We start from the raw sequence: 13,616 nt of genomic DNA, 5'->3' as shown, positions 1-13,616 counted from the left end.
CACACAATGCCCTTTTGACCACCAATTCAACAATAAAAAAGACGTTTTTTAAAAAGAAAATTATGGCCTTTTAGTTGTCGGAACAATGTTAAAAAAATTTATCTTGTCCAGCTCCGCAAATGCACTATTGCAGTTTTCGCCCCATTTCACCCCGAAATCGGTTTTGTCACACAATGCCCTTTTGACCACCAATTCAACAATAAAAAAGACGTTTTTTAAAAAGAAAATTATGGCCTTTTAGTTGTCGGAACAATGTTAAAAAAATTTAGCTTGTCCAGCTCCGCAAATGCACTATTGCAGTTTTCGCCCCATTTCACCCCGAAATCGGTTTTGTCACACAATGCCCTTTTGACCACCAATTCAACAATAAAAAAGACGTTTTTTAAAAAGAAAATTATGGTCTTTTAGTTGTCGAAACAATGTTAAAAAAATTTAGCTTGTCCAGCTCCGCAAATGCACTATTGCAGTTTTCGCCCCATTTCACCCCGAAATCGGTTTTGTCACACAATGCCCTTTTGACCACCAATTCAACAATAAAAAAGACGTTTTTTAAAAAGAAAATTATGGCCTTTTAGTTGTCGGAACAATGTTAAAAAAATTTATCTTGTCCAGCTCCGCAAATGCACTATTGCAGTTTTCGCCCCATTTCACCCCGAAATCGGTTTTGTCACACAATGCCCTTTTGACCACCAATTCAACAATAAAAAAGACGTTTTTTAAAAAGAAAATTATGGCCTTTTAGTTGTCGGAACAATGTTAAAAAAATTTATCTTGTCCAGCTCCGCAAATGCACTATTGCAGTTTTCGCCCCATTTCACCCCGAAATCGGTTTTGTCACACAATGCCCTTTTGACCACCAATTTGGAAACATTGTATTAATACGTTATCACTTGCTTGTCGAAATTTTTATCAATTTTGCCAAATAACATAATTGAAATTTATTAAATTTATTAGTTGCTTTATTTTGAAACACTGTTGAATTTATCCAGGTAATTAAAGTAACAGATTAGGTATGAAAATGAAGCGAGAAAACTGGTACAAAATTCTATTTAATTACAATTAATAATAACTAATAATATAAAAATAAAAATAAAAATTGAAAATTGGCTATAAAGCCATGGACATGGGGAAGTACCATGCCTCCACCCATGCCTCGACTAAGCCCAAGTCCCAAGCTACGATAAAGTCCCATCGGCGCACGTAGCAGCGCCGACCCAAAGGCTGGGGAGTGGTCGAGAAGGTGACAAAAATCACCTCCATGTCCTCCACCACGTAGGCCGGAACCATCATCAGTATACGATCAACGAATAATAGCGAAAGCGTGGGGGGCTCGAGGACCATTAACCCCGAGAAATCGCGACAAAAACCACCAGGTTCATAGACAGCTGAAAGTAGAGAAAAGCTAATAAGAATCAAAATAAATCAGTTATATGAGATAATTGGAAAGTATTCTTAAAAATTAAATCAAACTACTAAAAGAGACAAAATAGTTAATTAATGATAAAATCAGTAAATATTTTTACAAAAGCAGTTAAAAACAAAAATAAAAATAAATATTAACATATTATGCAACAAAAGGCACAAACTATCACCTGCACTATCAGTCAAAATAAGATGGTACTTACCCATTATTAGTTCTTTTTAAAACGACTGGTGGAACTGAACTAAATTAAAACTGAAGAACACAGAGTCGGAAGGAGGAAGGGTAGTGTCACGTGATTGTCCTTATCTTTTATTGAAATATTTACATCAGACACTAAAATAATTTTCTGGAGGATAAAAATTGTGAAAATTTCAAATAATTCTATAGTCCACAGGTTAAAGCGAAAAAAAAAAGTTTATAAAGTTCGCGTTACGATATTTACATTTAAATCAAATCAAAAACGGCTGAAAAATACGGAATTTTACAGCTGAACTCGTAACGAATCCATCATTGTAATTAAGATAAAACAATCTAATGCATCCGTCCCTTTGTAGGTGCCGTATCCAAACGGACACAATAACATAAAATTCTTGGATCGCGAAAACAAATAAAATTACTGCGAAATTTAGAAAATTATGAGTTTGCAAAACAAATTGACTTCAAAAAAAAATATATTAATCCGGTAGGGTTGCGTTCATTCACAAAGACGAAATGTCCGATTCACAACCTTCGATTCACGATGATGACGACCATCATCGTGAAGGTGAAAATCCTCGACCAGAACTCAATCGTCAGGGAGGTGACGGTAGGGCTGGAGGACCACTAGGGTCAGCGGCGCCCGCCTCGATTTTAATACCCACATATTCAGGTGAAGTTTTACTTCTGGGTGTTGAGACTTGTGAAATTGGTTCTACCAGTTCCTCTTGGAAAATGAGCTTTAAGTGTTATTTTTCTTAAATCCGATTGTTTCAACAAAATGATTAATTACCTATTATTTCGGCTATTAACATACAATTATGAAAGAAGATCAATCACCAACTAATAACTTTAAGATTTATTAGACAAATGACCGGGATGAACTCAAACTTTGTAAGAAAATAAACCGTGTAAAGATTGAGACGTTTTTCGAACATCTTATCTAAATTACGTGATTTCAAGCCGCCTTGATGATTAATTGAAATTATGGTTTGTGCTCTTTTTAACCTATTTTAACCTTTGACTATTCTCAAGAGATTACCGAAAATTGTGACACTACTGATACCACTCTCCTCCAGTAAAACTTTAATTAATTGTTTCATTTTATTTGTTAAATAATTACCATAACTTTGTAACAAATGTTAATCCATGCAGAATCAACACAATGATTAAATCAAAACTTTTGTTCAGATTTCTTTACCTGTATCTTGTAAAGTTTTTCTAATCATTTAAAGCTGTAATTATTGTTTAACCTTAAATTCAATTATTCTGTATAATACTTCAAATCCCTGTGTATGACCTTTTTGAATCAGTTTATTTAAATGCTTCTGTTCATCACCGATTGAAAGTATTAACTAAATTGTCACTTTGTTCACTTGTAACCTTAGATATTTTCTTTTATACATTATACTCTTTTATTTAAAAATTAACAATGTCTTCAATTAACTGCATTCCTATTCCTGAACATAACTGTTTCCGCAACATAGCCGGAAATCCTACGTTCAAATAAATTTATTCGCTCTGTAGTGGGAAAACTGCTCAGGCCTTTTTGGAACTCAAAATAGAAAAATAAATACAAACTGAAAAACTCAAAAACCCGCCACATAACATAAGTACGGCCACTGCCATCCACAATTACAATACATAAAGTGGTCCTTCGAGACGAATCCCTTGATTGACTTTTTGTTTGTTTATTTAGTTAGTTGACTTGTTTTCATTTGGTCTTCCTTTAGAGCCATGCGTACAATTGTTTAATTAATTCTAACACCGGGTTGAGCGATGTACAAAAATTACACTACCTCCAAGAGTGCTTGACCGATGACCCTAAGACGACTAAATCGCTAAGAACTGAGAACACCAACACCCCATTGCTATAAAATTGTTAAAGCGACGATATGAAAATAAACGCATGATAATAAATAACCATATAAAATAGATCTTTGATTTAGCGGTTGTTCCCGAAGTCAAACTAATAACAGACAATCAATGTCATGTCCTCTTTGTTCAAAGTCACATAATTTGTAGAGTTGCCCCGATTTTTTAAAGATAAAAGCTTTGAACTGGTGGACTAATTGCTTAAACCAAAATCATTTGTATAAAATATGTAAACGTATCGAGCTGTAAACATTGCATAAAACAGCATCATACTCTCCTGCTCTTTGATAATACTTCAGTAGACAATACCCATGAAATTAATGTATAGAATGCTGCATCCACTAAAAATATTCTGTCAGTGTAATTTGGTTTTCAGCTGAAATGTGTTGTTATCCACTGCGGAAGTTCAAGTACCATCTAAGTAAGTAAGTAAGTATCAGAATGGCACAAACTACGTAAATTTGTATTACAAGAAAACAAAATAACTTGTTTTTAGAAAGTGCACACCTTTAATAAATTTTTTTGGTAAAGTTGTCTTTTTCGTCTATTTTTTCTGTGATGTCCGAAAAGGGGTGATCAGGTAATAATTCGTTTTGACCTGATAAGATGCGGTGCCGAATTTCTAGGACTCGAACAGGTAAAGAGAGGGTGCCCGGTATTTGGGGATTCAATAGTGCCCAATTTATGCACGCCTGTTATCATAACTCGCCTGTTTTGGTGATAATATTGTCCGATTTTGGGAAATATAGAAAATAAAGATGCAATAAATGATAATTTACTGGACACCCTTCACAGAATTCTTGTGAAAAACATTTTAACAAAACACATGGGAGATTCCCAGATGGGCGGTTAATGGTTTATGGTTTATGGTCCTTTTAAGCAAACGCCGCCTGATGCGCAAAATAGCTTTAAACCGTTTGTTGTCGGTGGAGAAAAGGAGAGCTAGGGATCATAAACTAAATGAGGGGTACGTACATTTCGTTCATGAAAAATTATTTAAAATTGGGACATATGGAACTCGTAGTAAACGATTCTACCGAAAATTCTTTTCACTTATCACACAGTTGTGTAATTAATGAAAACAATGAACAAAGTTGACTGTGACTGTTCATGTAAAGCTCTAATAAATTGAGTATAAATGATAATCTGTTAGCAGGTCCGGTAATTCAGCCTGATTTATTTCCTATTTTAATTCAATTTCGGATATATTTTTTTATGTATCGTGGCATATGGGTCCATCCTGACGATCGCTATCAACTATCAAACAATTCTGTGAAATAAAAAATGGGGCGAAAACTGCGATAATGCATTTGCGGAGCTGGACAAGATAAATTTTTTTAACATTGTTCCGACAACTAAAAGGCCATAATTTTCTTTTTAAAAAACGTCTTTTTTATTGTTGAATTGGTGGTCAAAAGGGCATTGTGTGACAAAACCGATTTCGGGGTGAAATGGGGCGAAAACTGCAATAGTGCATTTGCGGAGCTGGACAAGCTAAATTTTTTTAACATTGTTCCGACAACTAAAAGGTCATAATTTTATTTTAAAAAACGTCTTTTTTCTACAGCCGTCAAAAAATCGTGACATTTATGCATGGTTACCTATGCGCGAAGTTTGACGTTTTTTCACTGTGAAAAAATATTATTTTTTCACGGTTTCACAGTGAAAAAATAATATTTTTTAACTGTGCAGGCAACTCGATTTTTCAGATCATTTTGTTCCAACTAATTTCTGTTACTTTTTTCTTCATCTGGAGGCTGTAGAAAAAACGTTGTTTGTATTTCGTGGCGAAATTCATGTTTTAATGGCGCCTTCGAATGTCTTTTAGGTCTCGACCTGGCGGTCTCGACTAAAATAACATTCTCAGGCGCCATTAAAAAAACACTCATTTCGCGCACTTAATACAAAAATTACTATTTTATCGTTGATTGGTGGTCAAAAGGGCATTGTGTGACAAAACCGATTTCGGGGTGAAATGGGGCGAAAACTGCAATAGTGCATTTGCGGAGCTGGACAAGATAAATTTTTTTAACATTGTTCCGACAACTAAAAGGTCATAATTTTATTTTAAAAAACGTCTTTTTTATCGTTGATTGGTGGTCAAAAGGGCATTGTGTGACAAAACCGATTTCGGGGTGAAATGGGGCGAAAACTGCAATAGTGCATTTGCGGAGCTGGACAAGATAAATTTTTTTAACATTGTTCCGACAACTAAAAGGCCATAATTTTCTTTTTAAAAAACGTCTTTTTTATTGTTAAATTGGTGGTCAAAAGGGCATTGTGTGACAAAACCGATTTCGGGGTGAAATGGGGCGAAAACTGCAATAGTGCATTTGCGGAGCTGGACAAGATAAATTTTTTTAACATTGTTCCGACAACTATAAGGCCATAATTTTCTTTTTAAAAAACGTCTTTTTAATTGTTGAATTGGTGGTCAAAAGGGCATTGTGTGACAAAACCGATTTTGGGGTGAAATGGGGCGAAAACTGCAATAATGCATTTGCGGAGCTATAAATATTGAAATTAGGTGAAAAAGTGGGAAAAATTAAAAAGCAATTTGTGGTAAATAATTGAGTTTTTCGCTATTAGCATAGTGACTTTCTTAAAATGTCATTTTTAAGAGGGTGTTTAGTGTTTTTTCGGATTTTTACTTTATTAAACTGTTTTAAAGCTGGCGACCAAACATACATTTACGCAAACTGAAACTTATTTTGCTAGTGTGAAAGTGGTTTCATGTTCGGGTCTCTTCGGAAATTCGAGGAGCTGGTTTGGGGAGCTGTCTTCACACAAATCGCTACAATAAAGTAAACTGTCAAAAAACACTTTTTTTGTTGCTCCTGAAAGTGTATACAATTTATGTGTTCACTGGGAGGGGTGGGGCAAAGGGGGGAAACGGCTAAAATAGTTCGTGCATTCCAGCTTAGAGGTCGTGCCAGCTGCAAAGAACTCTGTAAATTTAAAGGAATCTGTCACATATTTTGCTAAAAGTAAAGGAGGTTCACTTAAAAATAATTGACGTGCGCACACTTCTCTTTTTAATTTATAAACAGACGATTATTTTGCTGTCGGTGCGGTTTTTGGCGACATTTTGTTTTAATGTGTTTTAAAGATCTCAGAAAATGATTTAACGTGATTTTTTGGATGTTTTTGTGATCAAACATCTCTACTTTTATATGGATCTTTTATTTGAATCTAGTGTATAGTGTGAATTACAGTTTTTTAATGAAGGATGAATCAATTTAGGGCAAATTTCTAGAGATTAATATAATCATATTACACCAAGAAGAATCACACAAACTTCTCTAATAAGGAAATTTCTTGATGTTTAGGAGATGAAGACCGTCCTTGGAGATGATAACGGTTCTTGGGATGTAATTGAAAATCCCATGAAGAGGGGTTAAATGTAATGTGCAGTAATTAATATATCATAATAATAAATAAATTTATTGTAGTTGCGAAGCCAGTATTTTGTGAAAGCAGGGAGTTTAGGACTTGCTATGGTTCAAGGTTTTCAAATTCGCCATGTCCCTCTATGTCTTATTAATCTTTTATGTTGTTTTACACAATGTTATAACGCCTATGCCTGTTAAAAAAACAAGGTTTGTCCTTTTTGTGATTGCTTAATTTAGAAACTAAGCGAAAAAACGTATTCTACAAGTATCATACAAGTTAATCAATATTAAAGCCTACTATTATTATAAATTTAAATGGTAGTTTTAATCAGTTAACTTCCAGTTATAGTTATGTTTATCAGATATGTGGTTTTTTACTTAAAATAATTTTAGCACACTTGTAATTCTCTTGTGTTTGAGTAATTTACTAATAACTATGATGCAATCGAGATTACTTTTAAAAAATTTCACAACTTATTAAGAACTTTGACATCAAACTGTAATAAAAATAATTTGTTAAATTAAGATTCATGATTTCATGTACTAAATTTATTAACCAATGATGTGTTTGTGTTTGTGAATCACATTAGTTTGTGCGTAACTATATAAAAATTATAATAAACAAATTATATGAACTTCAATCCTGACAAAAGCAGAACGAAGGCGTAAATTTGGTGAGTGTGGTTCTCACAGAGTATTTGTAGTCAATAATTAGTAATGTAGTAAAAACTAGAACGCGTACAATGCCATGTATCATGAACTCCGATCACGTGTTGTCATAAACCAGGATTAGGGATGGTTACGTCCAACCCCTATTGCACAATCTGGTAGAGTTGAGTTATCATTAGGCCAGGGTCAGATTGGTGGATTCCAATCTATTGCACGATCTGGTTGTAATGTTATGAGGTGTGTCCCGGATGGAGTCAGGGTAGTGACTGCCATCCGAAGACCAGGATTAGGGAGACTGTAAAGTTGACCTATTGCACAATCTGGTGGAGGTTATCCAATACTAATCAAGGGATGGTGGATTCCACCCTATTGCACGATTGAGTATTGAAGGAGCTGCAAGATCAGGTCGGCGTGGAGGCTAACCAGGTGGGGTTTAGCGGGCTGACCATTGCACGATTTGTACAGTTCAGTGTGAGAGATCTGGCTATACATGGTTCTTAAGAGTTATTCTTGAGTTAATGTTAATTTACCTTTAATGTTAAGTCTTGTAGTTGTTGACATAAATACTCAACAACCCTTTTTACTTCATTACAGAATGAAGTCTGAGCTGGTTGGTCTATCCGCTGGAACGGCCTGACGAAAGAACTTCCTGACTTGTGATTTCAATTATTATTGAAATGTAATTAACGCCCCAAATAAAAATATCTATATTACAAAACTGTTAAAGTACGTGTTAGGGCCGCTTTTACAAACGTCCGTAAACCTTATAACCACGAATAAATTTCGAAAAATAGTTGTTAAAATTTAGCCTTAGGGACTTAAAAATTGGACTATTGTCAAAGGTTAGAAGCAAAATTTTGATATTTTTTTGCTTTTCTGAACAGTCTGTAGACAAGTAATCAAACCAACAAAACTGATGTATTTATACAGACTCATCCCGAAATACTGTGTCTGTTAGCAATCTGAATTTAAATTTTAAAGGATACCAATAGTGTACACTTTCAGGTAACAATTCAATAATTTAATCTGATGCCAACATACTCAGTTTCTCTGGATCATTGTGTATATTTAGACAATGTATTTACATATATTATTACATCTGAGTATGTTTATGAAGAACAATTCGAGTTAAATTAATTTTGCTTATACATTCCAGCACGTTATTATTTTTTTAATAAATTTTTATTGGAAAGACTTTGTTTCATTTTATTAAGCGATGTTAAATGTTTTTGTGCTATTGCAACTGTTACAGATGCTTTTTTATTAAAATATCTCGTAACAGTGCATAAGTACAGAAACATTTAACATTTATAATTCTTTAAATTTGGAAAATAAATAAAATGTCCTGTTTGAATTTCCCGCTGTTATCGAATTAGTTCGTTCTCTCAGGGTTAGGTAGCGCTTTCGCGAAAAAACGAGGAGTAGACAGAGAGATTCGCTTCTTCCTCTCTCCTATTCTATGGTTCAATGCGACAAGCCGTGTAAAGGGTACCTCCCTTCACTAATCAAGGAAGCTGTGAATTTAACTATCTTTGTTGCACAGTATGACAGCTCTCGGGAGAGGGCGCTAGTGAAAGTCCGCTCATGCGCAGACTGAAATTAAATCTGGTTACGTTTTTAAAATTCCACTCAACGAATTTGCAAGCATTTTGGCGCGTATTTGGTGCACAAATTCAGCTCACCAGTCAAAAATGACGACGCAATTATAAATGTTGGCCGAATGTCGTATACATGTATCAAATAATACATTCTCATCTGCTACTAATTTTGTCTTTGTTGTTACTATGCGAATGAGTGAATCAAAATACAAACCGTCAAGCGTAGCGGAAAATGGGAGGATCTACCAGTCGTTCCCAAACTATGGGATGCCACTTCGTTATTTGTTATGTTTATTGTTGTTAAATAAATTAATATGTCTTTTGTTTATTTGCCTGGTCAACTCTATAAACAAAATGTTTACTATTATCACCAAACATATACATGTTAATTATGAATTTCAATTTAAAAGTGTCTTTTAAATCCCAAAGACTTTTTAATGTAAACAATTTATTAACAGAATTGTATCTTATTCTCTTAAAAATTTGGGAAGTTGTTTAGGCGTTAAGTAAGACTTTTGTTGTACTCATAGCGTTTAGATAGCTATTTCAGACCGACTTTCCCATCCTGCGGTGTTTTTTACTTTATAATGGCTAGGGACATTTAATAATATGATATAATAATATTAATATTTAATATCGTTGAGGTGAAAATGGTTAGTTATTTTTTTACGATGAATGATGAATTGATGAATCTATTTTACAAATGTGGCAAAGTGCTTTAAATCAAGTTACACCAGAAGTTTGGAGCAACACAGTCGACCATTACGACAAACTAATAGAGGAAGTTATAAAAAAAATAAATGTGTCTTGACCAGGTTCAAAAAGAAATTATAATTAACGTGAATTCAGATAATGATAGTGATAGTGATAAATGACTTCAACGAATTTAACGATGCAGCTAGTGAAAGTGAGATTGAAATATAAATTAAATTGTAAATACAGACTGATCCAGAAATACTGAGTCTGTTGGCAACACTGGACTTAAATTTTTAAGGATACCAATCGAGTACGCTTCCAGTTAACAACAATTTAACATTCTTGTGGGGTTGTACGTCAAATAATTGTCAAGAGAAATCGAATTCGGTTACAGTGTTGCAAATTACGAGCACAAATACTTTCAAATGTGTTGCCAACAGACTCAGTATTTCTGGATCAGTCTGTAGATTTGTAAATATTTTTTGTAAATAAAATTTACATGTTGTCTGCGCTTGTTGCATTATGTGAACATATTGAGAATCACTGATATATTTTGGGTAGGTGACGTAGTTGCGCTTGCGAAAGTTTCCTGCCTCTTTTAAATGACCTAAGTGTGAGAAAGACAACATATCTCTGGCTCGAGCCGAGGGCGACCCAGATTTTGAGCACCCTGAATAACCATGTGTAACTTATTTGGAAGCAATTTCTCACATGACCAATTCGTTTAGATCACGAGCGTACGGAGTGCTGCAAAGTTTTCCAAACTCTTTAGGTAAATAACTATTTCGCAACTAAAGAAATCATAGTTATTTCGTGACTTACCTGCTTTGAATCTTCGACATGGTTAAGAATTGGTTTAAATACACAAACAAGACGATGTATCAAGAAATTTATTGTGTACAAAATAATTGTACTACACAGTATAAAAATATGCGCAATGAATGACTAGAAAACAAAAGTATACTTCCAAAAACAGTACAAAAAATTAAAATATTACTTTTAATTTAAGTACAAAAACTGGGTGAAACCATTATAAGCACAGACAATTTATTAAGTCTGCAAGTTCGTGCACGGCTTCAGCAAAACAGCGTAAAAATTCATCACTTTATAACAACCAGTAACATTTTCCTTCTTCAACTCGCTCCTCAGGTTTATCATAAAAGTAGAAAAAAAAATTGAAGCAACTAACAAACTAATCGAACGCTGCAACGTTTGAATACACTTCGCTTAAAGATAAGTTAGTGGCGATAAGCAATGACTGACCTGTCAACACGGAACAAAATACAAAATGTGTTCAAATCCGTGACTACTGAGATCTGCAAACTGCAGTCAAAAAATAGAGAGAGTATAATGATGGTAAAATTTTCACCAATATCGATATTTTTTAATACAGTTATTCCCTAAATCTACGACTATGACATGATTGCCTGCAGTGACCGCCACACCGCTGGGCCTTTTTAATTTGCTCTCGTGCGAATCAATGTGATTGTTGATGTTAGTGTCTGTGAGACTCAAAACTTGAACGTAGTTTTTACCCTTTTGTTCGGATCGACTCGTCAAAATACGACCTTCGGAATCGATGGCGACGCCTCCGTAACGTCCTTTGCCTGTAAAAAAAGCAGCATTTTTTCAAATTGTCGATTTGTTCCCAAACTTCTTTCAATTTAAATATTGGTTATTTATCTTCGCAACGGTTAAAGGTTTTGTGTTTTTTCCACGTCAATCAATTCTTCTCAACGTTTTAGATAAATGAATATAAATTTTGTCAATTTCACACCGAAACTGACAAAATTAAGAAAATTAAAACTATCAAAAATTTTGTTTTTCTTAAGGCCAATCCATTCTTGAAAACATTTTACATATGAGTAGCTCAGAGATTTAACAAAAATAAAAACTCAAATATACAAAAAATATATATAAACAATCGTCGACATCTTCAAAACCATTAAGAACTCTTTGGTTTTCTCGACGTCAATCGATTCTTCAAAACGTTTAAAATACCTATGTATCAAGAAATATACATTTTAATTTGACAAAACAAGAAAAAAATTTTGCAAAATGTATCGAAAATGTATTAATATTAGACTATAGATCTTCAACTGTCAATGATTTCCATTCGATCCTCCGGTACATTTTACGTACAGATAGCTTTAAAAACTTGCAGGACTCTATTTAATAAGAAAACTTAAATTTTACTAAAAAATATTCGTTCAATACCTACAAAACTGTATAACGTATTTAAGATTACGTATTGGTCAAAAACTTTGTTTTTTTATGGTCTGACCAATAACTAAACTAAGAAAAGTTTTATGTAAAATGTTCCAAGATCCCACAAGTTAACACCAATTTTGTTCCTATCGTTTCGCCGAACTTAAGAAAAACAGAAAGCTAAAATTTTCAAAAAACGTAAACACTCGTCGATATCTACAAATAAAATTAATTCACTTTCATATGTTTAGGAATTTGTGGTTTTCTCGACATCATGTACCATTCTAAAAATATAAAAATTCATCATTATCTTCCAAAATAATCAAGGAGTTTGAAGTTTTCTTGACGATAAGCAATTCTGCGGAGCAATTAAGAAAACTACTGTTGAAAAGTCATTAATTTGATTTCATAGTTTTCATAATAATATAAATACGATATCAAAGGTAAGTGGTACTAGAAAGAAAATTGTTATTTTCTCGACGCCAATCAACTCCTCAAAACATTTTATCACATTTTATCAATTTTTATCACAGTTTCACAAAACTGTTAAGGAATTTAAAGTTTTCACGATGTCAATTGATTCTTCGAAGCATCAAAAAATACAAATTTTGTTTTAGAGTTTTTGCAAAATTCGCAAATATAATTTTCAAAAAAAAAGATTCAACGATAACTTCGAAACTACCGTTGAATTTGTAGTTTTTTCACCGCCGTTCCATTCTTAGTAATATGTTACATATTATGTATTGCTCAAATATGTCAATTTTGTTTCAAATTATCAAAATTCATAAAATAAAAAAATATAAAATTTTTTACAAAATATTAACATTCATCAATATCTTCGAATCTGTTGTTTTCACAAAATAGTAGAAACATACATTCGTTAACCTTCAATTTAAGGTATTTTCAGGTTTTCTCTAAAAAAATTTAATAATTTATTGTTTTATAATTTCGTCAAAATAGACAAATTACCATATCAATGATATACGACGATATAACAGTCAAAAATTTTCTGATTTTCTCGAAACCAATCAGTTTTTTGAATATTTTACACATGTAGATATCAAATTGCTTATATCAATTTTGTCCCAGTTTTTCCAAAATTAACAAAAAAATGCATTAAAAACAGTACAAAGATCCGTTAAAATCTTAAAAACTGTGAAGAATTTTGTGTTTTTTTCAACGTTGTTCGATTCTTTGGAGCATTTTAAATTTCTCTAAAAATCTCAATTTAATTATGTCGCAGTTTAATAAGAAAAATGAAATCTAAAAACAAATAAATGACGATATCTTTAAAACTGTGAAGGATCTTCTAGTTTTCTTTTGCAAAGCTAATCATTTCCTCAGAAAATAATAAACAATTAAGCAATAAGAAGCAAAACTTTAAAAATTTGTATATTTCTAAAACTGTCACAAAGATTAAAATTTTCTCAAATCCAGTTGGAACAATTTAGAAACGAACTGCTCAAAAATATCAATTGTGTCTCAAAGTTTCGCCACAATCGTGATGTTAGAAAAAACTTTCACAAAACATTCTCGGTATCTCCAAAACGGTCAAAACCA

At 33.0% G+C, this 13,616-nt stretch overlaps 1 protein-coding gene and 1 long non-coding RNA gene across 11 annotated transcripts in view; one reads left to right on the top strand and one right to left on the bottom strand.

Moving 5' to 3' along the window:
• The first annotated feature begins 7,387 nt into the window (after window positions 1-7,387).
• LOC135265365 (uncharacterized) lies at window positions 7,388-8,746 on the top strand. Its single transcript, XR_010332997.1, has 2 exons — window positions 7,388-7,559; window positions 8,149-8,746. It is a non-coding gene; the product is annotated as an uncharacterized LOC135265365 (long non-coding RNA).
• A 1,978-nt stretch (window positions 8,747-10,724) lies between these two features.
• The window catches only part of LOC658234 (tripartite motif-containing protein 2), a 37,101-nt gene continuing 34,209 nt past the window's right edge, over window positions 10,725-13,616 (bottom strand). For all 10 annotated transcript variants that reach the window (XM_008200381.3, XM_008200382.3, XM_008200384.3 and 7 more), the window contains one exon: window positions 10,725-11,455. In XM_008200381.3, coding sequence (XP_008198603.2) covers window positions 11,214-11,455 — 242 coding nt within the window. In that variant the 3' untranslated portion in view covers window positions 10,725-11,213. The remainder of the gene's footprint in view (window positions 11,456-13,616) is intronic.

This window comes from Tribolium castaneum, chromosome 2, assembly GCF_031307605.1.
Source record: "Tribolium castaneum strain GA2 chromosome 2, icTriCast1.1, whole genome shotgun sequence".
Lineage (NCBI taxonomy): Eukaryota > Metazoa > Arthropoda > Insecta > Coleoptera > Tenebrionidae > Tribolium > Tribolium castaneum.
Note: the sequence above shows the minus strand (reverse complement) of the source record. Positions and strands in the feature narration are given on the sequence as shown.